The sequence below is a fragment of the Gopherus evgoodei genome, chromosome 14 (assembly GCF_007399415.2).
Source record: "Gopherus evgoodei ecotype Sinaloan lineage chromosome 14, rGopEvg1_v1.p, whole genome shotgun sequence".
Taxonomy (NCBI): domain Eukaryota; kingdom Metazoa; phylum Chordata; order Testudines; family Testudinidae; genus Gopherus; species Gopherus evgoodei.
Window position 1 is genome coordinate 17,243,292 of NC_044335.1, and position 26,348 is coordinate 17,269,639.

General features: G+C 44.9%; 1 protein-coding gene across 1 annotated transcript in view; it reads left to right on the forward strand.

Moving 5' to 3' along the window:
• The window catches only part of B4GALT5 (beta-1,4-galactosyltransferase 5), a 74,062-nt gene that overhangs the window by 39,667 nt on the left and 8,047 nt on the right, over positions 1-26,348 (forward strand). The window contains exons 2-5 of the mRNA XM_030533640.1: positions 5,774-5,908; positions 23,380-23,493; positions 24,768-24,892; positions 25,896-26,012. Coding sequence (XP_030389500.1) covers positions 5,774-5,908; positions 23,380-23,493; positions 24,768-24,892; positions 25,896-26,012 — 491 coding nt within the window. The remainder of the gene's footprint in view (positions 1-5,773; positions 5,909-23,379; positions 23,494-24,767; positions 24,893-25,895; positions 26,013-26,348) is intronic.

The following is a 26,348-nucleotide window of genomic DNA, read 5'->3' on the forward strand; positions in this document are numbered from 1 at the left end:
AAAACAGAGATTGTTGGGATGTGAAGCGATGCGTCACGGGGCGTTGGGACAGGAAGCAGAATGACCCGCACCCTCCGCCCCCTTCCCACGGCGCCAAAATGGGACGAGGTGCTCTGTGGGATAGCTACCCATAATGCACCACTCCCAGCACCACTGCAAATGTGGCCACATAGCTGTCAGTGTGGCCACACTCCAGCACTTTCCCTGCACAGCTGTACAAAGACAGCTGTAACTCCCAGCGCTGCACACCTGCAAGTGTAGCCAAACAGGATCAATCAGTCCTCTGTACTATCCACATTACTATATGGGTAAGAAACCTGGAGTCCCTTACAGGCAGACTTGGAGCAGCTAGAGGCATTCCATATGTGCTATCAGTGCCAAGCCCTGAGCATAAAGTAGTTTGACTTTGTGCAAAATGTCAGTCTCACAGAGATCTGGCCTTCCTTCAGTTGCTCATTACATTAAATAGCATTGCATGCTCTGTGGCAGTATTACAAGGGTAGACAAAAACCACCCCACGCATCATGGTCTCTCACTCTGGCAGTGTTCCCTCTAATTTTTCCCAACTATGTGCGGAATGAATTTTATGTGCACCAATATGGAAGTGATGTGTGACACATCACCTTCATATTGCTACACATAACAAATTCATGTGGTGGGGGTGGGACCAAGGGGTTCTTGTAGGAGGGGGCTCAGGGCTGGGACAGAGGGTTGGGGTTGCAGAGGTGTGAAGGTTCTGGCTGGGGCCAGGGATGAGGGGTTCAGGGTTGGGGCAGAAGATTGGGTGCAGGGGGTGAGGGCTCTGGCTGGGAGTGCAGGCTCTGGAGTGGGGCTGGGGATGAGGGGTTTGGGGTGTATGAGGGTGTTCTGGGGTTACTGCTGGGAGAGAGGACTCCCCCAGCACTGTCTCCTGTAGCAGCACCTGGGACGCGAGGGAGAAGTACCTGTCCCTGCTGCGGGAGGGCTGGGGCTGCAGGATAGGCGCCCCTTCCCTGGCCCCAGCAGGGCAGCTGAGGAGACAGTCTCGGAATCTACATGGGGCATAATAAACAAAAACTTTGTAACCAAATCCCACAACCGGGGGTCCGGCTGCCGCAGCAGCACCAGAGGAGGCAGATTCTCCCCTGGCCTATTATATTTGCTGCCCATGATTTTAGTCATGGTATTTTTAGTAAAAGTCATGGAGTGGTCACAGGCAGTAAATAAAAATTCATGGCCTATGATCCATGACTTATACTATATATCCCTGACTAAATCTTTGGGGTGGGGGGTAGTCTGGAGGGCACCGTGGGTGCTTGGGGGAGGGGGGCTGCATTCCTGCGGGGCACCGCGCCTCCCTAGTAGCGACGACATCCCTCTCTCCCAGCTCCTAGGCGGAGGTGTGGCCAGGCAGCTCTGCACACTGCCTCCACTACAAGTATTGGCTCCGCAGCTCCCATTGGCCAGGAACCATGGCCAATGGGAGCTGCGGGGGTGGTGCTTGCAGGTGGAGGCAGCGTGTATAGCTGTCTAGTCACGCCTCCACCTAGGAACTGACAGTGGGATGTCACCGCTTCTGGGGAGCCCCCCACAGTAAGTGCTACACTAAGCCCCCACCCACACCCAAAGTCCTGCTTCTGCAGGAGTGTGGGGGAGGGAGGCGGTGGCCTGAGACTGCCCCAGCAGCGGCTGGTGCGACTGGCTCAAGAGCTGCCTGAGTTGCTCAGGCAACTCCTGGGCCAGGCATACTGGCCGCTGCAGAAGTCACAGAAAGTCATGGAATCCGTGACCTCCGTGAAAAATTCGCAGCCTTACCTGTGCCACATTGTTAGGTTGACCTAACCCCCATTGTAGACACAGCTAGGTCAATGGAAGAATTCTGCCATCAACAACCCTCTTTTGAGGGGTACAATGGTGTAGTTGCAGTGCTGCAGCTGGGCCATTGTAGTGTTTGTAGTGTAGACATGCCCTCAGTTTAGAACTTTGTATTGGGGAATGTGGGTGCAGTGCCCTAGTGCCTGGGAGTTTACAGAGGTCTTCTGGGGGTATATCAACTCATCTAGATGTTTGTCTATTTTTATGGCAGGCTATGTAAAAAGCGCTAGTGGAGTCCGTACAAACTAAAATGTTATACAATGACTTCGTTATACTGCTCTGAAATATATGTACAAGATTTATATTCCAATTAAATTATTTGATAATTTTATGGTAAAATTGAGAAAATAAGCATTTTTTCAGTAATAACGTGCTGTGACAGTTTTTTGTATTTTTGTCTGATTTTGTAAACCAGTAGCTTAAGTTAGGTGAAACTTGGGGGTACGCAAGACAAATCAGACTCAGAAAGGGGCACAGTAGAACCACTGCCCTAGAGCAGTGGTCTCCAAACTTTTTTGATCGGGCACCCCATCAGTAAAATATTTTTGAGCACGCACCCCCTGCTCCTGGCCGAACTATTGAAGGGAAAAAAAAGCCACTCGGACTCCTGGCTGAACTGCTGAGAAGGGGGTCGGGTCGGGGGGGGGGAAGAAGTGGCGTTCCTCTTGCACACCCCACTTTGGAGACCACTGCCCTAGAGTAACCTTTTTAACCTGGGCTTTCAATGACTGAGTGGGTGCATAATAAGCTTTGGAGCTTTCTGGTATGAGCCAACCTTTGTTTTTCCAAGTTAAGCCTTTGTTCTGTATGTTGCAATAGAAAGCCAGTTACAGTTTTGTAACAAGCATGGTCCTTGTCCTTGGGTTCAAAGGTATTTTGTTGGTTTACTGCTCACCCTTGTGCTGAGGGCCTCCTTTTTAATGAATGATGTCATCTTTGCTTAACTTGTTAGTATTTTCATCTCTCCTTATAGCTTTTCCATCTCACTGCTTCAGGGGGCCTTAGGTCACTTTTAAATACTCTTGTTTAAATCATTTACCTGTGTTGGGTTAATTTAACCTGCATTTTTCCTCTACTTTCAAACACTCTGTTTTTTCCTCTATTCAATCCCTCAAAATGAATACAAACATTTTAAATCTCATTAGAATTGTGATGCAAACTGGCAAAAGGGAACTGAAGATCTGACGATAAAAAGATTAGTGAAAATGAATTCTTTTAGCCCACAAGAAACCTGATTAAAGAGTTGGAGAATACAATAACAAATGCATAATGCTTCACCCTCAAGGTGCTGTACAACATTTTATCTGAGGTTAAAAGGAGTTATTGTCCTCTGGGGCAGAGGTAAAATAGAGTCATGATCTTAGACGTTGGGAACATTCCAGTCACAGGGTACGTCTGCACTACAGGATAAATTCGAATTAGCTAAAACCGATTTTATAAAACAGATATTATAAAGTCGATTGTGCGCGTCCACACTAGGCACATTAATTCGGTGGTGTGTGTCCGTGGTCCGAGGCTAGCATCGATTTCTGGAGCGGTGCATTGTGGGTAACTACTGTAAAAGAATGAGGCCAATAATGTCGATTTGCGTCCACACTAACCCTAAATCGATATAGTAATATCAATTTTAGCATTACTCCTTTCGTTTTGTAGGATTACAGAAATCGATTTAAAGCCCTTTAAATCGATATAAAGAGCAGTGTAGTGTGGACAGGTGCAGCGTTAAATCGATTTAACTCTGTTAAAATCGGTTTAACAGCATAGTGTGGAGCAGGCCACAGAGGAAGACACTCCTCACAGAGTGTCTAGGCTATAAGGAAAACAGTCTCTTGAAATAAGGGTGTGACCATCTTCGGAAGTGCTGAGAAACAGATTAGAGACAGTGCTGATTCGATAGAATTTTGCTCAAAGCAAAGATGAGACTGCATGGGTTAGAGCAGTGATACTCAGGCTTGTCTACACTGGCAGTTTACAGCACTGCACTTTTCTCGCTCAGGGATGTGGAAAAACACCCCCTGAGTGCAGCAAGTTTCAGCACTGTAAGTGCCAGTGAACAGTGCACCAGCTCTGCTGTGACTACACAAGCCATGTTAAAGTGCTGCCATGGCACGTACACTGAAGAGAGCTTTTATGTGCCAAGGCTGACACCTGGGTCATTGTACCTTCTTTGAATTGTCCAAAAGGAGTTTTTACAAAGCGCAGAAAGGAAAAAAGGCATCTCACTCCATAAATTGTCACTATCCAATTGGCAGAAACCCCTGCTGCTTCTAGGACCTTGCCAAAAATCATGCCTCATCAGCTGAGCCATCAGAAGGTATTTTTTAATACATTACCTTTTGCAGAATTGTATGTCAGAATATTAAGTTGTATCACATTTTCCTGAGCCAACCCATGGCCTTTTGTGGCATTATTCATTGTAGCATATTAAAATGTAAATGAAAGATAAAATCAGAAGGAGAATGTATGTAGACTTTATCACACTTTTTACAAAACCTATATAAATTTGTCAGTGAGCCTAATTTATCTTTTAATTTTGGACCAGGTATAAAATATTCTTTCTACACAATCCTTTTAGCAATTTTCTTTAAAAATAGATAGAAATCTCCTCACAGACTATTACATGCCTGTCCCTTATTCCATTCCATATGGCTAATCCCCTCCTTGTGGTAGGGGTTTCTGCTATCAGGCTAGTGGCAGCCTATGGGGTGGGATGCTCTGCTCTGCGCTTTCAAAGGTGTCCAAAAGAGGTTGTGGCTTTTTTTAAAGGTGGCCATAGAACAACTCGGCCCTATACAATGTAACTCGCTTCTAGGATCTTTGTCATTAATAATCTGTGGCCTTGGTGCAGTTGTTCAAATAGACTTTATTTAGAAATTGTCTGAGGCTGTGTATAAGCTAGCACTCTTATTGGTATAACTTATGTTGCACCAAGGTGTGAAAAAACACCCCACTGAGAGACATAAGTGGCACTTCTGTCAGTGTAAATGTGAACAGTACTGTGACGGCATGAGAGCCTCCCTGCCAACATACCTGCCGCTGCTTGTTGGGGATGGTTTAATGATGTCAATGAGAGAGCTCTCCCATTGGGATAGAGCAGCTAAGCAGGAGATCTTACAGCTGTGCTGCTGTAAGTTTTCTATATGTTCCTCAGAAAGCCAGGAAAGGCATATGTCATCTGTATTTATTAGTAATGCTGCCAGTAAAGGTAAATCTATTTTTAAAAAATCCCTTTTTGTCCAGAATGGCTGGTGGCACAAAAATACATATGTCCAAACATGATATGTAGAGGCCTTGGAAAAGGCAGAAGGGGACCAGACAAAAGGCAGCCGAGGACTTAACAACATGTAAAAAAATACATGATGAGTAAAGGTAGAGTTATTACAACTTACTAGTCTAGTTCTAAGCATCCCAACAGACACGCTTTGCTAGTATACTGACTAAAGGTGAGCTTCAAGGCTAATGAAAATGGAATAAATTCCATGTTTATGTGCTGATTTCTGTTACTAATCAGGCAGTAGTGCACCATCAGCACCAATACCCTAAATTCACTCTTATTAAAGCCCCCCATTTACAAAGTCCTGTATTTCCTGGTTTACTAAAAACGTGACCCAGTGGTATCAGGGTTTAGTAGGAATGTAGCCTCTAATTATAAAATACAGTCCTGGATGTTAGGGCTAAATAGTTTAAATTCCTTTTATTGTTCCAGATACTTTTTGAAATATGCCTTAGATGTAGTCATGTGAAATTGTATGATCTTTCCCATCCCATGTCTGGTAACTTGGTCATGTGTCCCCCAAAGAGCTTCTTGACACAAGGAAACTGAGGGGAAGCAGAATGGTTCCAAAAAGGGTTACGTATTTGAGTTTCTCTTACCTATAAAATTTGATGCTAATTTAGTCTCTCTGGTTATTTCTTTCAGTGAACACCTACCTCTTCATGATGCAAGCCCAAGGCATCATGATTCGTGAGAATATGAGAACAATAGGAGCTCAGGTTTATGAGCAGGTGGTCCGCAGTGCCTATGCCAAGAGGAACAGCAGCATGAATGACTCAGGTATATTTTTAGTAATTAAGTCAATTTGATTAGAATTCCCATTACCATAGAAAAGTCTAAACAGTTTTTGTTAGGGGAATGAATGCATAGGTAGACAGAAGAGGAGAGTTTGCTTTTAGGTCACCCTCTTTATTCTATTTAGATCACCCTCCATATTATATTATGGAGTCTATATGGCCCTTTCCTCAGATGCCTCTAGTAACTGAGGTATTTATAAAACAAGACAAGAATGGGTTGCATCATTTTCCTTCTATCTGCTTTCTAGAGATACAGTGAGTGACGTGTGAAATCCCATTTTGTTTTCTTGAAGAGGTAGCACAGAAATGCATATGCTTATGAGCCTCACTATTTACATGGAAGAGAGGACCTGAAGTTGCCCTAAATTGTTTTTGTTTCAGAAGTGGGAGTAGATACAGGCGTTTTCTGTTTTTGTTTAAACTGTTACACTGTATTCCCTCTAATGCAGCAGTCCCCAATGCGGTGCCCGCGGGTGCCATGGTGCCCGCGTCCTGGCCAGCAGTCAAGCATCCGCTGAAATGCTGCTGAAATTCGGCATCATTGAGAGGCGTCACCACTGAAATGCCACCGAAATTTGGCTGCATTTCAGCGGATGCTCGACCGCCACCACAGTCCTTCGTCTGGTGCCCGCCAGACAAAAAGGTTGGGGACCGCTGATCTAATGTAATGCTAGTTTGACAGCTTTGGATATACCACCTTTGTATTTTAGTGATCCATTTGAACCAAATTACTCTTCATACATACCCATCTTCCTCCTCCAAAAGTGGCCTATATTTAAATTTCCCCTGAGGAATTTCTCTGCCAGTTCTCTTAATCTGGTCTTCATCTTTTTTATCATTTTTTTTTCTTTAGACAAGTAGTGCAATTTTGTGTTCCTAGGACACACACAACAAAACTTGCAGCCCAGAAGAGAGGGAATTTAGGTGCCCAATTGTATTTTAATTCAGGTAGCCCAAGCCAAACCTATGGCAGTGTACGTAAAATTGCTGTAGCAGTGTCTGCCTGCTGTGCAGAGGTGGATTAAGATTTATGGTGGCCCTGGGCACAAAGAACACTTGGGTTCCCCCAACTCCCCATCACCATGAGGCCCCCTGCTCCTCCCCTTCCCCCCAAAGACCCTGCCCCTGGCCAGGCCAGAAACCAGATCTAAGCTGTGGTAAGAGTTGCCTAGGGATCCTGGGCCACTGTGAGGAACCCCAGCCCCTTCACCTGCTCTGGGCAGCGTGCCCTGGGGGAGCTGCTCTCGGGTGCCTGGCACACTGCACAGGGCAGGTGGAGTATCTGGGGCTTCCCATAGCAGCCTGGGCTCTCTGGGTAGCTCTTACCACAGCCAAGGGTGATCATATGGCCCGTTTTGGCTGGGACCGTCCCCTTTTTAAGCCCTGACAAGAGCAAATGGGACAAATACCCAGTTTAGCCAAAAAAGGATTCGGGGGGATGAGCAGTGGAGCTATCGGAGGTGGGAGGGGCTCAGGCCAGCTCTGTGTGGTGGGAGGGAAAGGAGGGTTTGGGCGAGCCCCACATGGTGTTCTATTTTCCTTTTAGAAATTGTGCTCACCCTATCACGGCAACTACAGACACAGATTAGGGGGATGCGATCAAATAAATTTGAGAACCACTGGTCTAGGTCAGTGGTTCTCAACCAGGGGTACCCAGAGGTCTTCCAGGGGGTACATCAACTCATATAGATATTTGCCTAGTTTTACAGCAGGCTACATAAAAAGCACTAGCGAAGTCAGTACAAACTAAAATTTCATACAGTCAATGACTTGTTTATACTGCTCTATATACATACATTGAAATGTAAGTACCATATTTATATTCCAGTTGATTTATTTTATAATTATATGGTAAAAATGAGAGAGTCAGCAATTTGTTATAATAGTGGCTGTGACACTTTTTTTTGTATTTTTGTCTGATTTTTGTAAACAAGTAGTTTGTAAACAAGTAGTTTGTAAGTGAGGAGAAACTTGGGGCCACTGGTTTAGGTAATATATAGCGTGTCTTGCTTTTCTGGCTACATAAAGAATTCAAACTTGGAACTTTTACCAGCATAGCTAATTTGGTCACATGCACACCCCCCAGGCCTGACCATCCTGGCTGTGCCAGCAAAATCCCTACTATAAATAGACACAGTTATACAGGCAAAAAGCCCCTTTGTTTCTATAGCTTATTTTGTTTGGGGGAAATGGTATAAACTATACTAGCAAACCCTTTCTAAATGTAAATGGTTACTTATAATGAAGCACTGACAGCATTTCTTTCTAAAACTAAGAGTTAGGCAAACTGATGTCCCATTGAAACTGCTCCTTTCAGTGTTAACACAGTACAAGTGAGTCACTACTGCGAAAGTCTCGACCTACCTTCATGCAGTATCAGGCTGGAATAATGTCAGTTTAGATAAGCATTGCACCTCATGAGGACGAATCCCTGCTGTGTCACTGGGTTTCAGTAGTGAGAACAAGTGGATCAAGAGTGTTACAAGATAAATGTTACTTTTATGAATAAAATCCAGGATACTCACTCTGCCTCACCTTTTTAAATAGGGAGTGGGAGTTGCCGTGGTGTTGGATAGGTCACATCCTTTCTTAAGCTTTTCTACTGTAAAGTTAGATTGTTAATGCATTCACAAATTACCCAAGCAACAGGTAGCTCACCACATACTTAGTCTTCACTACCTGATTAAAAGACTAGAATTTCCACTAGATATGGCAACTTCAGTTCAGTCTATTTTAATATGTGAAAATTGGAAAAATCTGTTTTAATCTAACTTCTGAAAGCTAAGCCCACACATTAAGGAAAAAGAAACCAATTGAACCCCTTCCTTCCTCTACTGCTCCATGTGGTGGTAAAGTGTTAGGGTACATCTACACTACCCACCAGATAGGTGGGTAGTGATTGATCTATCGGGGATCAATTTATCGCGTGTAGTGTAGATGCAATAAATCGATCCCTGATTGCTCTCCCATCGACTGCTGAACTCCAGCAGTGTGAGAGGCGGAAGCAAAGTCGACAGGGGAGCTGTGGCCGTCAATCCAATGCTGCGAGGATGCGAAGTAAGTAATTTTAATTCAGTCTAAGCTACGTCAACGTCAGCAATGCTGTTCTCCCCCACCGTGTACACCAGGCCTTACATATCTTATACTTCTGTTGTGCCCCTCCCTAGTTAGTTCTTTGGGCCCTTCCTGGTTTGTGAGCCCTGCAGTTTGTGAAAGTCTGGTTTGCCACCCATTGAAATGAATGGGCTTGTTCACACCTCAGAGCTCTAGTGTCAGGGCTAGTCTACGCTGGCAACACTAAAGTGCTGCTGCGCTTTAACATGCCTTGTGTGGTCAGGGTGCAGCCAGCTCTCTAAAAAAAACCCACCTCCACAAGGGGTGTATCTATCAATGCTGGGAGCACGGTCTACACAGGGGCTTTACAGCGCTGAAACTTGCTGCGCTCAGGGGATGGTTTTTTCACACCCCTGAGCCAGAAAGTTGCAGCGCTGTAAAGTGCCAGTGTAGACAAGCCCTCTGTCTCAGTGACACTTGTTTCTCGCTTTGAAGGTTTTCTTCACAACCATAACAATGAGAAACTTTATTTTTAAATGAACATGGAGACTTTGGAGAACGATGGAACTCCATCTGTACCCCTCACCTAATTCTTTGCATTCCCCACAATGGGGCATGCCTACCACCTTTTGTTCCAAGGCACATCTCTTTTTGGTCTTGCCTTTGGTAATATAAACATACATCATAATGTACATATAATTAAAAGAAGGAAAAAATCCCCATGTGTTTGTCCCCTAAGGAGAGGAAGGGAGAAAGAGGGCCATATATGACAGATGCTAGTCACACTCATACACATCTGGAAGGCAAGTGGATACTATGGTGATGAGCACTGTGTAGGAGCTTGAATAGAATAGGGATGCATCTGAGGAAGTGGGTATTCACCCACGAAAGCTCATGCTCCAAAACGTCTGTTAGTCTATAAGGTGCCACAGGATTCTTTGCTGCTTTTACAGAATAGGGATTAGGATCCTAACAATTCTGTAGAACGTAGCTTCATTTTTTAGAATATAAAGAAAGTGGATCTCTCTAGGGTAGACTTCAAACCAGACACCTGGGTTTTTGAGTTGCTACAAATCCACTACATAGGTCTTTGCTAACATAATTGTTTGCATTGTTTTGTAGCCATCTTGGTCCCAGGATGTTAGAGACAAGGAAAGGGTGGTAATATCTTTTATTGGACTATCTTCTGTTGGTGAAAGACAAACTTTTGCACTACACAACAGAAGTTGGTCGAATCAAATCACCACCTTATTTCCCTAACACAACACTTTTAGTGGTACAATTTTAGAACAAAGTTGTTATGAAACAGCCTGGCATGGTAACAGGATCTTGTATAACAGTGGTCTCCAACCTTTTTACACACAAGATTACTTTTTGAATTTAAGTGCAACCCAGGATCTTCCCCGCCCTGCTCACTCAATTTCTCCCTCTCTGTTGCGTGCTTTTCCCCACCCTCACTCACGTTGACTGGGCTGGGGCAGGGGTTTGGGGTTTGGGAGGGGTATGTGGGCTCTGGACTGAGGCTAAGGTGTTCGGAGTGTGGGAGGGAGCTACAGGCTGAGCCTGGGACGGGGTTGCGGGGCAGAAGGAGGTGAGGAGTGCAAGCTCTGGGAGAGAGTTTGGGTGCGGGAGGGGGTTTAGGGTGCTGGCTCTAGGAGGTGGGGAGTCAGAGCTGGGGCAGAGGTTGGGGTGCAGGAGGAGGGTTGGGGTGCTGGCTCTGAGAGGGGTCAGGACTTGGGATATGGGGTGATGGCTCCAGGAGGGAGCTCAGGGTTGGGGTGCAGGCTCCTACCAAGTGGCATTTACCTCAGGCAGCTCTTGGTCATGGTGCAGCTGGGCTAAGGTAGGCTCCTTGCCTGCCCCAGCTCCACACGGCTCCCAGAAGGAGCCAATGGGAGGAGACGTGGCTCCGTGTGCTGCCCCTCTCTGCAGGCACCACTCCCGCAGCTCCCATTGGCCACAGTTCCCCATCCCCAACCAATGGGGGCAGTGCTTGTAGGCAGGAGCAGCATGTGGAGAACCCTGGCCCCTCCCCCGTCTCCGGACAAGGGGGAAAGCTGGCTGCATCCGGGAGCAGTGAGGGGCCAGGGCAGGCAGGGAGCCTGCCTTAGCAGCAGCGCTGCTGCACCACCAGACTTTTAATGGCCGGAGATCGTGATCAACTGGGAGAGTCTCCAGGATTATCCAGTCAATCACGATCTACGGATTGGTGACCACTGCTGTAGAATGCAGTTTTTAGCTATTAAACAGGAGATCTGGTTGGCTTTGTGTTCAGTGGTGTATACCAGTGATTTTCAGTCTGTGGTCTGCAGACCACGTCTAAGGGGTGTGTGAAAGGTGTCTATGAAAATAAAATTTCAGATTCCAGAAGAGGAATTCTGTTTTTCTGATCAATCAAAAGTATGTAAAAACCCTCGCCTACAGATCAAAACCCAGAACTGTTGTCACCATAGAAGCCCAGCGTTTAGTGCCTTTCCTCAAAATTCGTCAAATGCCATGCCGAGCATGTGCAGCATTTATAGTTGAATTCTATTCAGTCATATTTTAGTCTAAGGCTTCTATAATAGGGGTCCACAGACCACAGGTTGAATTTCTAAGGGGGTCCACACCTCTATTAAAAAACTTCTAGGGGTCTGCAAATTAAAGGTTGAAAACTACTGGCATATACAGTGTATCATTAGTCTTAAGGGCATTTTGCACCAACAGCAACAAAAAATCTGCACATATTTTAAAATTCTGCAAATTTTATTTGTCAACTGAATACGGAGACTCCAGGATGGCATTGGGGAACACAGGCCACTGGCTGCGCGGAGGTGGGAGATCACTGTGTAGCTCCCTCCCCGGGACATGGACTATGTCACCCAACCCTGACATAGTGCAGGGACCGGGCCTGCCCCACAAACACCCCAGGGCCACATCCCCCCCACTGCCTCTCACTTGCCAGCAGGCCCCACAGATCAGGCTCCCCCCCCCCTTCCTCCCTGCGCTTGCCACAATCAGCTGTTTTGCTGTCTTCAGTAGGCTCTGGGAGGGAGGAGCGAGGACATGGCACACTGGGGAGGGGGAGAACTGGGTGGGAAGGGGTCAGGTTGGGCCTTGGGGGAAGGGCTGAGGGGGGGCACAGTTTGGGGCAGAGCTGGGGGTTGAGCACCCCCAGCAGTTTGGAAAGTCGGTGCCTGTGTCCAAGACCCCCCCTTGTCACTGGGCAGAAGCCCTTACCCCACCACCCCGCTGCAAGGTAGAGGTCCCGAGCTGCTTCCCCACCCCCAGTCTGATAGGTGCAGAATGGGAGGGCTGTGGGGGGCTCAGCGAGCCGCACTTTAACAGTAAAAGAACAGCATGTGGCTCACGAGCCACAGTTTGGCCATCCCTGATATAGAGGGTGTACTGCCAGTGTAGTTTTACTGGGAATTTGTTTTGTCATAGCAATAACAAGTGTCCAAGATAAATTGGCTCATCTGGACTCCAATAGTATGCCCTGGGCTGTCAGTGTTTATTTGTAATTCCATCTTGGCCTCTTTCACTTTCTAGTTTGAATAAGACTACAATTACTACTCGCTCTGATAAACTGAACTAATTGCACGGGAATGCCATACAGTAGTGAGAGGAAGGAACCTGAAATATTGAAGCAGTGAATTGTAGTTAATTTAGTGCAGGATGGATTTATTTTATTCAAAATTATTTTAATCACCCATTTTAAGCATGATCTAAAGCAGCCAGCAGGAAACTTTGATTTAAATAATTGATTTTAATCTTGTTTTGCATTTGTACGTTCGTTAGTTTCTAAAGAAAAGTTTGTTTTCCTTGTTTGGTGTAACCATTAAAACACCTTGATTTGAAACCAAATGTATCTTTTACAATGAATTAGGTACTTTTGTTTTGCTAGAAGGTGGTTACACTACATCCATAGGTATTCAAGCAATTATGTAGCTTAAACTCTTATACGGGTTCTTAATTTTTACATACCTTGTTCACTATTTTCTAACAAATTTATTCTGTACTATGTTTTTTCCCCCTCCGGATTTGTGTCAAGTTGCATTTGGGTAGAAATTGAAATTCAAGCAAATATACAAAAAGAGCATTTTAAAACTGTTTTTTGTTAAATAAACTACCTTTTAAATATACAATATACACAAAGGAAAAAAGTGTAACAAAGCACATTTTGTATTTAAAGTAGATTTAATAAATGTTTCTGGTCACCATGGGCCAGATTTTCAAAGTATTTAGGTGCCTAAAGATGCAGATAGATGCCTCGTGGGATTTTCAAAGGCACTTAGGCAGATGAGATACCTAACTCTCATTTAAATCAGAATTGAAACCAATGGGAGTTAATCACCTAACTTCCTTATTTTCTTTTGAAAATTCAAGTTTGCATCTATCTGCATTTTTATGTGCTTAAATAGCTTCAAAAATCTGGCCCCATCACCTCCTAATTCTAAAAAATGGTGGATTTCATCCTTGTCCACCTGGTTTTTATTCTTTGATGGGGAGAAGAAAATAAGCTTTCCTGCTTTTTCAATTCCCAGCTGGTTTTTTAACTTTAAATGAAATAATCCAAATGAAGAAAATAGTCTTTCTACACTTGCCAGCTTGTCTGAACCAAAAATAATTAAGGCAACAGCTTTTTCCACAACAAACTGAAAGCACTTGCTTTGGAAAAATGTAAATACCAGCATTTGCTCCATTATAATGACTGAAAAGAATATAGGTACTTAATGTGGTGCATAGCACTGAGATGTTATTTAAGGCTTGAATTGACATAAATTGTTTTCCCCTTGATTTTTATATATAATTTAAAAAAAACAAACAGCTCCCTTTAATTCATTAAAATTTGAGGGTTCATTGACTCAGTATGATCATTTATTTAAATAATTTTAATAAATTGTAATTTAGGTATTAACACAGGTTGTTAATTTCAAATGGAGTTTATTTAAAAAAAAAAATTAAAAAATCCCTGATTTATAAAATAGTTATCTGGACTGATTTAGTGTCCAGCAAGAATCAATTCTGGCCATGCGATGTTAACAGATCATACAATGTACTTGTATGTGCAATGTATTTGTATGGCCTCTGTTTAAACTGTAAACTCTTTGGGACAGGAACTGTCGTTTTGTTCTGTTTGCACAGCACTTAACACAATTTGGGAACTGTTTCCTCCAAGTTAGGCAAAGAGGTGTTAAATGACTTGTCCATAAGTCTAAGTGGGGAAAGGAGGCAGGCGTAAAACCCAGTCCCTTGGCTTTTTCCCCTTTTTTTTTCCCCCTCAAACCCTTAACTTATGAGAGGTACAGTGTTGTGATTTAGGGGTCTTGTTTGGCACAGCTAATTTAGAAGTTTCTCACAATTGCTTTCAAACATTAGAACTTCCCCTTTGATCTCAGCAGTGCCTAAAGCGGCTATTTATGAAACACTTACTTTGAAAAAGAATGGCGCCTGCATTGTCTGTAGAAAATAGAAATACACTTCTTGGAGGCCCAGAACCTTATTAAAATAAAGGAAACTCAAAGTGATAAATGTGTTTACACTTAACTGAGAAATAAGAGAGCTGCTTTGGAGAAACATGCTCTTGAGATAGTCGTGGCCTACTGAAGTGTCAGCCTCACTTGCCATTTATTTTTAGTTCATAAAAGGCTGTACCTAATGTTGGATTTTTTTTGAAGTGGCACATTATGAAAATGAAAAGTAGAATTATGCAAGATATGCAACCTTTCTTTCATGAGTGAAGTTGCCAGGCTTGGAGGATAAATCTGGAGATGGAGTTGGCATGCGTGCCCTTAGGAAAAGCATGACCCAAGCAGTGCTTGCTTCTCCTTCACCCAACCTTCTGTTTCAGTCTGATCTTTTCTAATAAGAAAAGATGTAACTCAAATAATTCATAGGTTGCAAAACCGGAAGGGATCGTTATGATAGTCTAATCTAACCTTCTGCATAATTTGGCCTGTATACATCTCTTGTGGTCCTTTCAGCCTCAGCTGTTCTGCCTAGCAGAAATGTTGGGACAGTTCCTAAATGTCCACCTGTTGTCATGTGCACGCTGTCTGTTGAAATGGCCAGGCCAAGTAACTCTAGTCTGATGATCATGACATATCAAGGAATAAAGCTTTGTGGAAATGTCTGCAGTTCATTGTAGTTGAAGTTACATCAATACACTGTAGTTGTGAAATAGTCAGCTAAATGGCTTTGTTAGTGTTAAAGTTAGAATCAGGACTCACAATTTGTCAGACCACTCTGTTTATTAGTGCAGCGCTCCACCAATAACATTTAGAATACGTGAGTGGCCATGCAAGGCCCAAACAGTCTTATTTATACAGATAAAAGAGCGGGAATTAGACAAAGGGACAAAGAAAACAAAACAGTACAATTTACCTGGGGCACAGCATGCATATTCTATTTTTTTACTAACTGTTATTGATTTAAGGCTAATACTTTACCAATTGCCCTTAAACGGTGCAATTGTTTTATGTTAATGTCTGTATTCCTGACACCTGGATTGCAACATTCCAACAATTTGCTTAAAGGTACAGACATTTTTTTAATCCTTTCTATTCTTACAATATAATTTATTTTACTTTTACAATCCCTCCTTTTGGTCAGGCGTGCGCCATGACCAACCCTTACTGGGTTCCACAAATTAACCGCTCCTTATCTCTGTTTATCAGTGATATTTAAAATTATTATATTAGCACTCTGTTTTGGGGCAGTTATCTGGGTGACACAATTTTGGATACAACAGGAGATTAACTGAAAGCATACAAAAATTACTAAGATTTCAAACAGGATAGTTAGGGCCCCCTGAAACAACCAGTTTTCTATGCCAGAGAAATTGAAAAGGTTACTTAGCCACTTCCATAAAGAACTTAGCTCTTTATGGGGAAGATATGCGATTTGTTCTAAGTGGCTAGTGCGATTTATTACCTCATTGGTATTGTTAGGTATAAACATACAACATTCTTTCCCAATGAGAGCACAGGTTCCTCCTTTGGCTGCCAGAACTATGTCTAATGCTTGACGGTTTTGGAGGGCCACCTGTCTGATTACCCCTGTTTTTTTGGCCAGGGTTTTTAAACTTTCTCCGGTTTCGTTTGCCATTATTTTAACCACTGCTTGTAACCTTAGGAGTTTTTTTGCGTGGTGTATTACTTCCCCAAATGGGATAAAGGAAGTGCCAATGGCCTCTCCCGAGTTAAGGGGCTTATGTTATGTATATACCATTGGGCATTTAGTAAGTCCCTTCTTTTTCGCCTGAAATTACGGAGGCATTCTCATGGGAGGGACTCTAGTACCCGGAATTGTGGGAAGAGTTGGGCGGGATAACAGATACCTGACCAGTTAGCTGGTAATACAGTATAAGCTTTGGTTCCACAAACCCAATGATGGCCTATTAAGGCTGGGAAGGGTCGATTGCATCCATTTGTTACATATGTTTTGCAAATGAGGAGTAATATCCTCCAAAGGGCACAGGGTAATCCTCCTTAGAAGGAGTGGTAGTGTTTGTATGGCATTGGAAGATTGTATTATTTTTACCAAGGTTACTGTAGGGGGAACATGAGATTGATTTTTCTGTTTGATTCCAGATTGAGAAAAAATTTATATCCCTATACCCAGCCCGCCACTCTTTAGTTTTGTTTAAATAATCCCATCCGCCATTTGCCACAATATGCTGAAGGCAACAGCTTTTTCCCAGATCCAGCCCTGTCCCATTACACACCCAACACCAATGACCTTTCCCCCCCACCACACTTATTCATTTAGATACATTTATTCCCACTGCTTTCCAAGTGTCATTGCTGTTTCATGTTTTGTTAAATGGACGAGGTCCTCCAGTGAGGTCTGGGGAATTCAGTGGGATAGCCAGGACAGGAACACCAGCTTGAGAGTGGGCTGGGATGTGGCTGCAGACCCAGCATTTAGAAATATTAAGAGTCTGAGCTATTCACACTTGCTGCTGGATAAAAGAATTGTCATTGTGGGCTCCCCAGACCTTAAGACACCAGCAGCCGAGGAACTGGTGCCACCAGAGGCTCATGTTGGAGGCAAGGCCCTTCTGGTTCTGACAACCTCAACTGAGGGAACCGCAGTCGCGGTTTTATGTCCACCAGGCAGCAGGTGCTAGGCTCGCTACTGCTGCTTCTTGGGCCTTGCTTTAGGTTGTCGTCTGCTTCTGGCAACCCTTACGAGAGCGTAGATTGTAAGGTATTGCAGGCTGTTTCTCTATGTCTTCTTCTGGAATTAAAACTGACTCTACACAGTCCTGAGGTGTTGAATGGTTTGCTGGGGAGGGTGTCTTTTTACACTGTGAAGCATGTATCCATGCTGCGATGCCAGATAGCTTAACAGCTATCTGGGTAGTAAGCAGTACCTGATGAGGACCCTTCCTCCGAGGTTCCAAGGCATGTTTTCGATGGTGATGCCGTATGTAGACCCAGTCACCTGGCTCAAGATTGTGGCAGGCGTCAGAGGTGGGTTCCATCGGCCAGGCGGCTTGAACCTGTGAATGGAAGTGACTTACAGCTTGCATTAATCCCTTGCAATATCGAAGGAGAGTACTGTGAGTCAAGTTCAAGTCTGGGACTGGAGTAATGGTAGCCACAGTTTGCATAGGGCGTCCCATAACGATTTCAAAAGGACTCAGTTTATGCCTTTGGGATGGAGTGGATCGCATTTTTATAAGGGCTAGTGGTAAAGCTGCTGGCCAGCTTAACCCTGTGGCGTTACAAATCTTAGCAAGGCTATTCTTAAGTACACCATTTTGCCTTTCCACAGCACCTGCACTTTGTGGATGGTAGGGACAGTGCAGCAGGTGTGTGACATGTAATATACTATCCAGGTGTTGAACAATTTGTCCGGTAAAGTGTGTACCCCAGTCACTGGACAGAGTGGCAGGAATTCCCTTGGCAGGCATAATATGGTTTAACAAACATTTAGCAACGGACAGTGAGTCAGCCTTGCGACAAGGAAAGGCTTCAATCCAACTAGAAAATAAACATACCATAACCAAAATAAATTCAAATCGTTGACACTTAGGCATTTGTACAAAATCAAGTTGCCAATGCAAGAAAGGTGCTTGGGGCAAGCCCCGGAATCCCTGAGCCACTTTTACAGGTTTACCAATATTGTGGCTTTGGCAAGTGGTGCAGGCGGCACAGTGGCGGGCTGCAAAAGAGCTGAAATGGGGAGCCCACCATCCCACCTTAGTTAGAGCAGAGACCATTCCCTCCTTTCCGACATGTGAGACACCGTGTAGAAGGGTAGCCAGCGATGGGTAGAATGAAAAGGGGGCTACAAAGGCACCAGTAGGCGAACGCCAAAGGGAATCAGGATGTAGAGAGCAACCCTGGGCAACCCAGGAGTCTTTCAGTTTCTGGGGCAGAGTCCTGGAGCAGGGTGAGGTCAGTAAGGGGCGGTGGTGGTATAGAAACAGAGAGAGAACCTAGAAATGCACCTGGGGAAGGTTCTATGGCAGCAGCATGTTTAGCAGAGGCATCAGCAAATGCATTACCGTTAGCAACATCAGTGTCTGCCATGGAGTGGCCAGGGCACTTAACAATAGCCAGGGCAGAGGGAAGTAAAACTGCATACAGGAGAGCAGCGATATAGGGGCCGTTCTTAATAGGGGTACCGGCAGATGTAAGGAAACCCCGAGCTTGCCAGAGGGTACCAAAGTTATGTACAACCCCAGAAGCATAGCGGGAGTCAGTGTAAATGGTGGCGGAGCGTCCCTCCACCAAAAAGCAGGCACGGGTGAGGGCAACTAATTCAGCAACTTGTGCTGAGGTTACAGAAGGTAAAGGCGCAGCTTCTAGGGTTTTAGAGAGTGACACTACAGCGTATCGTGCAAGGAAACGACCTTGGTTTGTCTCAAAAACAGGAACCATCAGTAAACAAAACAAGGTCAGAGTTAGGGAGAGGGACATCAGAAAGGTCAGCACGCGGGACGGTGATAGCAGAGACAGTTGCACGGCAGTCGTGAGGATCACCGTTATTAGACAAAGGAGAGTGGCAGGATTTAACTGAGAACAGCGCTTTATAGTGATATATGAGGCCGACAGCAGTAGAAGTTCATACCTGGTAAGGCGAGCGGAGGAGAGGTGGCTTGTACTGCGTTGTAACATCAGAGTTTTTACAGAGTGAGGGACCATGAGAGTAAGGGGGGAGCGAAGAACAAGGGATTCAGACATTTCGACTAGGCGTACTGCGGCAACCACAGCACGCAGGCGGGGGGGGCAGGCCTTGGGCCACAGGGTCCAAAGTGGCAGAGAAATAAGCTACTGGGCGGTTCTTGCCTCCGTGCACCTGAGTGAGAACTCCAAGTGCACATTCAGATTGTTCATGGCAGAAATGGGTAAAAGGCTTAGAATAGTCTGGCAGCTCTAAAGCGGAGGCAGAAGCCAAACCTTGTTTGAGGGAAAGAAAGGCAGAGTCTGCTTCAGGTGGCCATGGCATGGGATTAGGCACAGAGTCTCGAGTGAGTTCCTGTAGAGGTTTTGCAAGGGAGACATATTGGGGAATCCATTGCCTGCAAAATCCAGCCATGCCCAAAAATTTTCGGACCTGGCGTGGAGTGCCGGGTCGGGGAAAGCTAAGGATAGCCTGGACGCGGGTGGGAGAAAGCATACGGGAACCCTGGGAGAGGAGAAAACCAAGGTATGTGACAGAGGTTTGACAGAGCTGTAGTTTAGAGCGAGAAGCCTTGTGACCTTTGTTTGCTAGGACAGTAAGGAGCACTAAAGAATCAGTTTCTGAGGAAGATAACAAAGGGGAACAGAGGAGCAGATCATCTACATATTGGACTAGAGTGGACCCGGATGGGAAAACAAGGTCAGCTAGGTCTCCGGCTAATGCCTGGGAAAAATAAGATGGACCTTCCGTATACTCCTAAGGGAGCGTGGTCCATGTATATTGCTGTCCCCTGTAGGAAAAGGCAAAGAGGTTCTGGGAGTCAGGGTGAACCAGAACAGAAAAGAAAGCAGAACACAAATCAACAACAGTAAAATGAGTTGCAGCTGGTGGGATAGAAGCCAGGATCGTTGCTGGGTTTGGGACAACAGGAAAAGCAGGTATGACAATATGATTAATGGCTCGAAGGTCCGGAAGAAATCGCCATGATTTGCCATCAGCTTTTTGAACGGGGAGGATAGGAGTGTTACAGGGACTGGAACAGGGAACAATAATGCCTTGCTCCTGCAGGGCAGTTATCACCGGAGCAATGCCAGCCTCTGCCTCAGGGTTTAAAGGGTACTGGGATAGGCGAGGCAGGGGTTTGAAAGAGTTAACAGTAATGCAGACAGGATCAGTATTTAAGCGGCCCACCTCAGAGGGATGGGTTGGCCACAGAGAGGATGGGACCTGGGAAATTAGGTGCTCGAGGGACTGGAGTAGAAAGGGACATTTCAGACAGCAGGGAGGCTACAGAATCACTCAGGAAAGACTGGGGAATTTGTGAATAGACCCCATCCGAGGAACAGTATATGGTGCAGCCAAGTTTACATAACAGATCCCGACCCAAAAGGTTTACCGGAGTGGAATTAGAGAGAAGGAAGGCATGATCCGCAGAAAGGGGACCAACCTGGACCGGTAGAGGTTTTGAAAGGGGATAAGGGGCTGGGACTCCCGTAATGCCCACAGTGGACATGGTTTTTCCAGAGCGGGGAACCTCAGGCAGGTCGGTAGTACAAACTGCAGAGAGCGAAGCTCCCGTATTAACAAGGAAAGGGAGAGAAAGATCATTGATAGTTAACACACACTCACCCGTGGGAGTGAGAGGTAGTAAAGGGGCTAAAATTTCCTGAGGTTCCCCGGTGTCCCATCATTGTTGTGGGGCAAAGTAAGGCTGGGTGCTGACTGGCTGTGCTGGCAGGGAGTTTAACTGGTTGTTCACAGAGTTACCAGGCTGGCTTGGACACTCATTCTTCCAATGTCCCGGCTGTTTACAGTAATTACAAACATCCCCATAACCCGAAAATCCAGTTCCCTCTCCCCTCCCAAGTCCCGTCCCTGGTATTTTCCCGTCCCTGGTACTGTTTGCCCTGCCCTGAATAATGCTGTATTTGCAAGGCTATTAACTGCTGAGCTGATTGCTCTTCCTTTCCTTTTAAAGTACATTGGCAGTGCTCTGCCACTGTTTGCAATTTGTCCATGGTTTTGGTCTCCCATCCAACACTGATTCGTTTTAGCAGATTGCCGGTAGCAGGCAAGAGGCCATTAACAAATGCACTAGCCAGAGCGCCCTGTCCATTTGTATCTGGTTGCTGTATACCAGAATGTTGCAGAAAAATGTCAGCCGGGTGTGATAGTCGCCCGGGTTTTCTCCCTGTCGTTGCTTACAGCCATTTATGGCCGTCCAGTTGGTTTTAGGAGTCCATACCCGAGGGATGGCTTCAAATAGATTTTTACCTCGTTCCTTACACTTTTTTCGGTATTCAGCATTAGGACCAGTGTCTGGCAAAGTAGAGTGGCGGTCGGCAGCGAGCCAATCTGCTGCTGTGAGCCATTTTTCATGCTTACTAGGGGCTGTTACAAGTAGCTTGCACAGCTGCAGGAGGTCTGCCTCAGAGGGTTCATAGGTATCACACACTAACAAAAATTCCTCTGCAAATTTGGTAGGATTTTCTCGGGGCTTTGGAAAGCCTTTTATAATTGAAAGGAGCTCAGTGTGAGTCCAGGGTTTATAGCTCCAAGTGGGACCCCCGTCCTGACCCCCAGTATGCAGGATTCGGAGGGGAGCCTGGATATTTTTAAGGCCCAAGCGCGAGCTTTTACGAGGCAGAGTGTGTCCAGAGGAATGGGCCTCGGCAGTACCGGATGATCCGGACGGGTCTGAACTGGAGATCTCTGGGAATTGTTCCTGATCTGGGAGATCTGGTAACAGTTGTTCCTGAGCTCGGGGTGTGGGTGGCCGTCTATTGATTCGACGCAAGGCTGCCAGGCCAATTAATGCATCTTCTTCATCCTCGTCCCCAGAATCTAGCAAGGAGTTTTCTTCGTCTTTTCCCACCCGGAGATAGGAGTACGAAGGGGGGTCTGCTTGGAGAACAGGGTAAAGGGGAGTGCTCGGTCTAGTGGTGGGAGAGGAGGTTTCCAATAAAGCTTTTAACTTATCATTTGAATCTTTGAGAGAGGCGAGTTTCGATTCTGTCCATCTACGATTTGCCTCTTCCCACCATTGCATGAAACAATCGACCTCTCCTTTTGCCAATTTAGTTTTAGATTGGCCGAGTTTGTCTTTTAAGACATCTACTTGATCCTTATCCCAAGATCCTAACAGTGGCCACTGAGTTTTGGGATCTCCCTGAGTTAGCCTAGACCATTTTTCCAGAAACTTACAGGAGTCCAGACCCTTCCTAAAATACATAAAATGAGCCGGAGTTCCTTTAGGGAACTGCCCTGGCTTAGACGTCTGGTTGCCCATACAGGAGGACTTCACACACCAATCACACAAGAAGGAAATTAGGATTCGTCAGAGCGATGCCCAGTGCAACACACAAAAGGAGCCCACAGGCTACTGCCTCAATTGCCCTTGCTTTCACACTAAGGGTTTTACCCAAGGTGCGGTGCAGCTGCGATTGTGCAGATTTCACTCACTCAGACCTCGGGGACAGGAACTCCTTGGTCGGCAGATCCCCAGACGGAGACGGCACCCAGACTCAAACACTCCACAGGGAGTATGGATAGACACAGAGACAGGACAGTCCTCAGTCCGAACAAAACACAGAAATAATTACCTGACCAGATTCCTGATGTCAGATCCCGGGATCCCTACCAGAACAGAGTGGGAACCAACAGGTTCGATGGCGTAGACTTCACTGTGGTCATGCACCTTTCCGTTCTAGTGGAGGACCGCTTGGGCCAGGTGCCGGCTGCCACAGTCGTCCTACAAAAACGGTCAGGAATCACACAGCCCCAGTGAAGACGGTTACCATCTCAGTGGAACCTCCAAATTGTTAAAGTTAGAATCAGGACTCACAATTTGTCAGACTACTCTGTTTATTAGCGCAGCGCTCCGCCAATAACATTCAGAATATGTGAGTGGCCATGCAAGGCCCAAACAGTCTTATTTATACAGATAAAAGAGCGGGAATTAGACAAAGGGACAAAGAAAGCAAAACAGTAAAATTTACCTGGGGCACAGCATGCATATTCTATTTTCTTACTAACTGTTATCGATCTAAGGCTAATACTTTACCAATTGCCCTTAAACGGTGCGATTGTTTTATGTTAATGTCTGTATTCCTGACACCTGGATTGCAACATTTCAACAATTTGCTTAAAGGTACAGACAACATTTTTTTTAATCCTTTCTATTCTTACAATATAATTTATTTTACTTTTACATTAGTAATAGAATATTGGAGAATGGAAAAACCTATAGCTCAAGTAGCTTTTTTCTTTTCCTCTCCCTAGATTATCCTCTTGATTTGAACCACAGTGAAACCTTTCTGCAAACCACAACCTTTCTTCCTGAAGATTTTACCTACTTCCCAAACCATACCTGTCCCGAGAGACTCCCTTCTATGAGTGAGTAGTGCTGTGACTCGTTATCTTCCTCCCCTCCCTAGACTCCCATCTCCATGCTACCCCCTCCTTCCAGGTTACAACCTATAAAATCTGTTTCCTGTGGGAGTGGGAGGAGGTAGGAAGAGCATACTGTTTTATTACAGGTTCTGCACCATCCCAGTGTGGTGTACACTGCAGTCTTTGGGAGTTCAGCAGCTATGCTGATAACAACTAGAATATCCTCATATCCCCACATGTGGGTTTCTGGGAGATCTTCACCGCTTTACCTAACTGCTCCAGAGTCTCTGTTGTCTGTTCCTGCATGTTTTTGGATGGTGTGTTCTAGTACCATTTTTCTACCTCCTGACTTGTGTACTGCACCTTCTTCTATTTAGCTATGTTAGGAAGGTGGGGAATGAATAGAAATGTTGTTCTGCGAGCACAGAAGCTGTAAATCATTTTTACCAGGCTCCCAAAACTAATCAATCTTTGTCTGAGACCGTTTTTTTTTTTAAGGGAATGATAGAAGTGCTTGCTCCTTACCTCTTCACAGGGGTTACTGCAATATTTGCCAGCCTGCACTAGTCCCAGAAACAGAGCAATGGAATATGATGATTTGGACCACCAAACTATCCTCTAAAAATTCTATTTTGAATTTCACTGGGCATGTCTCTTCCTTGAGCTATCGTCAGAAAATAGTGACTTAGCTGGGGTGATGGGAAGCCAAATGCTAGTGAGGAAAGAAGAAACTAGAAAAAATGTCAACTGTTTTAAATTGAAAATTGACTTTTGATAAAACAAAGCTTTCCTATGAGAAGCGTCTTTCTGCTGAAGATTGTTATAAAATATATTTTAATTGAATCTCATTATTTTGATTTAGAAATGCTGTTGCTGTGCCTTGTCCTCTCATTCTCTTCTAGAGGTTGGGCTCCCTGGCCAGACAACAACTCCTACTATGCCTCACAACCAGAGTCTCCCATGATGCACTGCCTCTCTACAAGAGGGAAGATCATGATGCATCATGGGAGATGTAGTCTGGCCAGGGAGCCCAACCAATAAAGGAGAATGAGATCATGAGGTACTGTGGCAGCATTTTCTAATCATTTTTTGATAGTCGACAGGAAAAGACCCATTTTGCAGTCAGTCCTAGTAATAAGTGTATGAAAAGTGAAGTGGGAAGAAGCATGCACACTGATGTAGGACCATGAGACTGAAGTGTGTGAGAAGCCTGCGATATACCTTCTCTTGCTGGGACTGGAATATTGATTGACCTCTTCTTTCTACTGTGTACACAGAGGGCCCAATTGATGTAAATATGAGTGAAATCAGAATGGAGGATATCCATCAATTATTCTCTAAAGACCCGGGTATCAAGCTAGGAGGCCATTGGAAACCTGATGACTGCCTGCCTCGCTGGAAGGTAAACTGTAGCCTCAAAACAGCCACAAGCTCCATTAAAATGTGATGCCATTGTTTAGTACAAAGGAGTACAAACAATGGTGGTATTGGCAAGAACTGGGCTATGGTTACATTTTGCCCTTCTAAAGAAAAATATCTTGAGTTGCATCACAGATACTGTAGGGCTGCCTGTAATGTAGGTATTTCTTGTCTGGCTACAGCAGTCCTCTATAAACCCCTAGCTTCAGGAGCCTGTTACCTAGTGACAGATGAGTCAGCACTTCATTTCTTTTATAAGAAAATTTGGGCGGGGGGGTGTTGCTGATTGGATGTGGAGCCTGTCAGCTCTGTAATAGTGGAGCCTGTCAGCTGATAGTGTCTGAAATGTGTTGCGTGCAGATGGCTGTTTAATGGTTTGTGCAATTAATTGGTTTCTAGTTGATAGGTATCTAGATCACCAAAATTACCTCTGGTTTTGAGCAAGAATTAGCCCAGAAAGACCAAGGGTAGCATGGACCTTGGAGACCATGAATTTATCTTTGCTGGAGGAGTTCCCTGCTTGTGAGGGTGGAGACACATTGACCATGGTATAAGAGAATCATGCCCTACCTATTCAGTTGGTAGAGGATTTAAGTCTCCAGTGCAGTCAGTCTCTGTCCCCTAACCCAACATGACATTTAGTTAATATTTGAAAGAAACTCCCTTTCCAAAGTAGTATCTATTTTAAAAAGCTAGAATACCGAAATGCACAAAATAAAGGAGGCATGAGAGTGAATGGCCAACACACAATTGTGTGCTCCATGTTGTATGTTGCACTATAAAATAATCTTTTATTGAAGCCCCAGGAAATGAGTTAGATCTGTTAGTCCTTTTCCATCAACATTGTCTATGGTCCTGTGATTATAAACACACATACACATGGCTTCAGGCACACCCAGTGCCCTGAGCTGAAGGTTTGTGGGCTGACAAAGTGAAAGCTGGTTTCCAGATATAGTAATAACTATCTGATGTCTTCCATCTCTTAGGTGGCAATCCTGATACCATTCCGCAATCGTTATGAGCATCTTCCAGTTCTCTTTAGGCACCTTATTCCAATGCTGCAGCGCCAACGTTTACAGTTCGCGTTTTATGTCATTGAACAAGTGAGTCACTTCCCATGTATACGCAATGTATTTTTCCGGGCTAATCTACCATCAGTGGGAATAACCACTGGAACATGAAACTTGCTATTGTGTGACTGATTTTGCTGCCCAATGCATCCCACATATAAAAAGCTATTTACTACCTTCTGCCCCCAGTTATTGCACAGTAATGTCAAATCTCCAAAGTGTGTTCTTTGTGCTTTTGTTTATCAGGCAGAGTACGTATCTATCATAGGCTTTCAAAGGTTACTGCCGAACATTGATATGTGTACAGCACCTAGCTTCTCATAATATGCCATTCACCTGAATGCTATGTTGGACACAGGCACTTTCTGA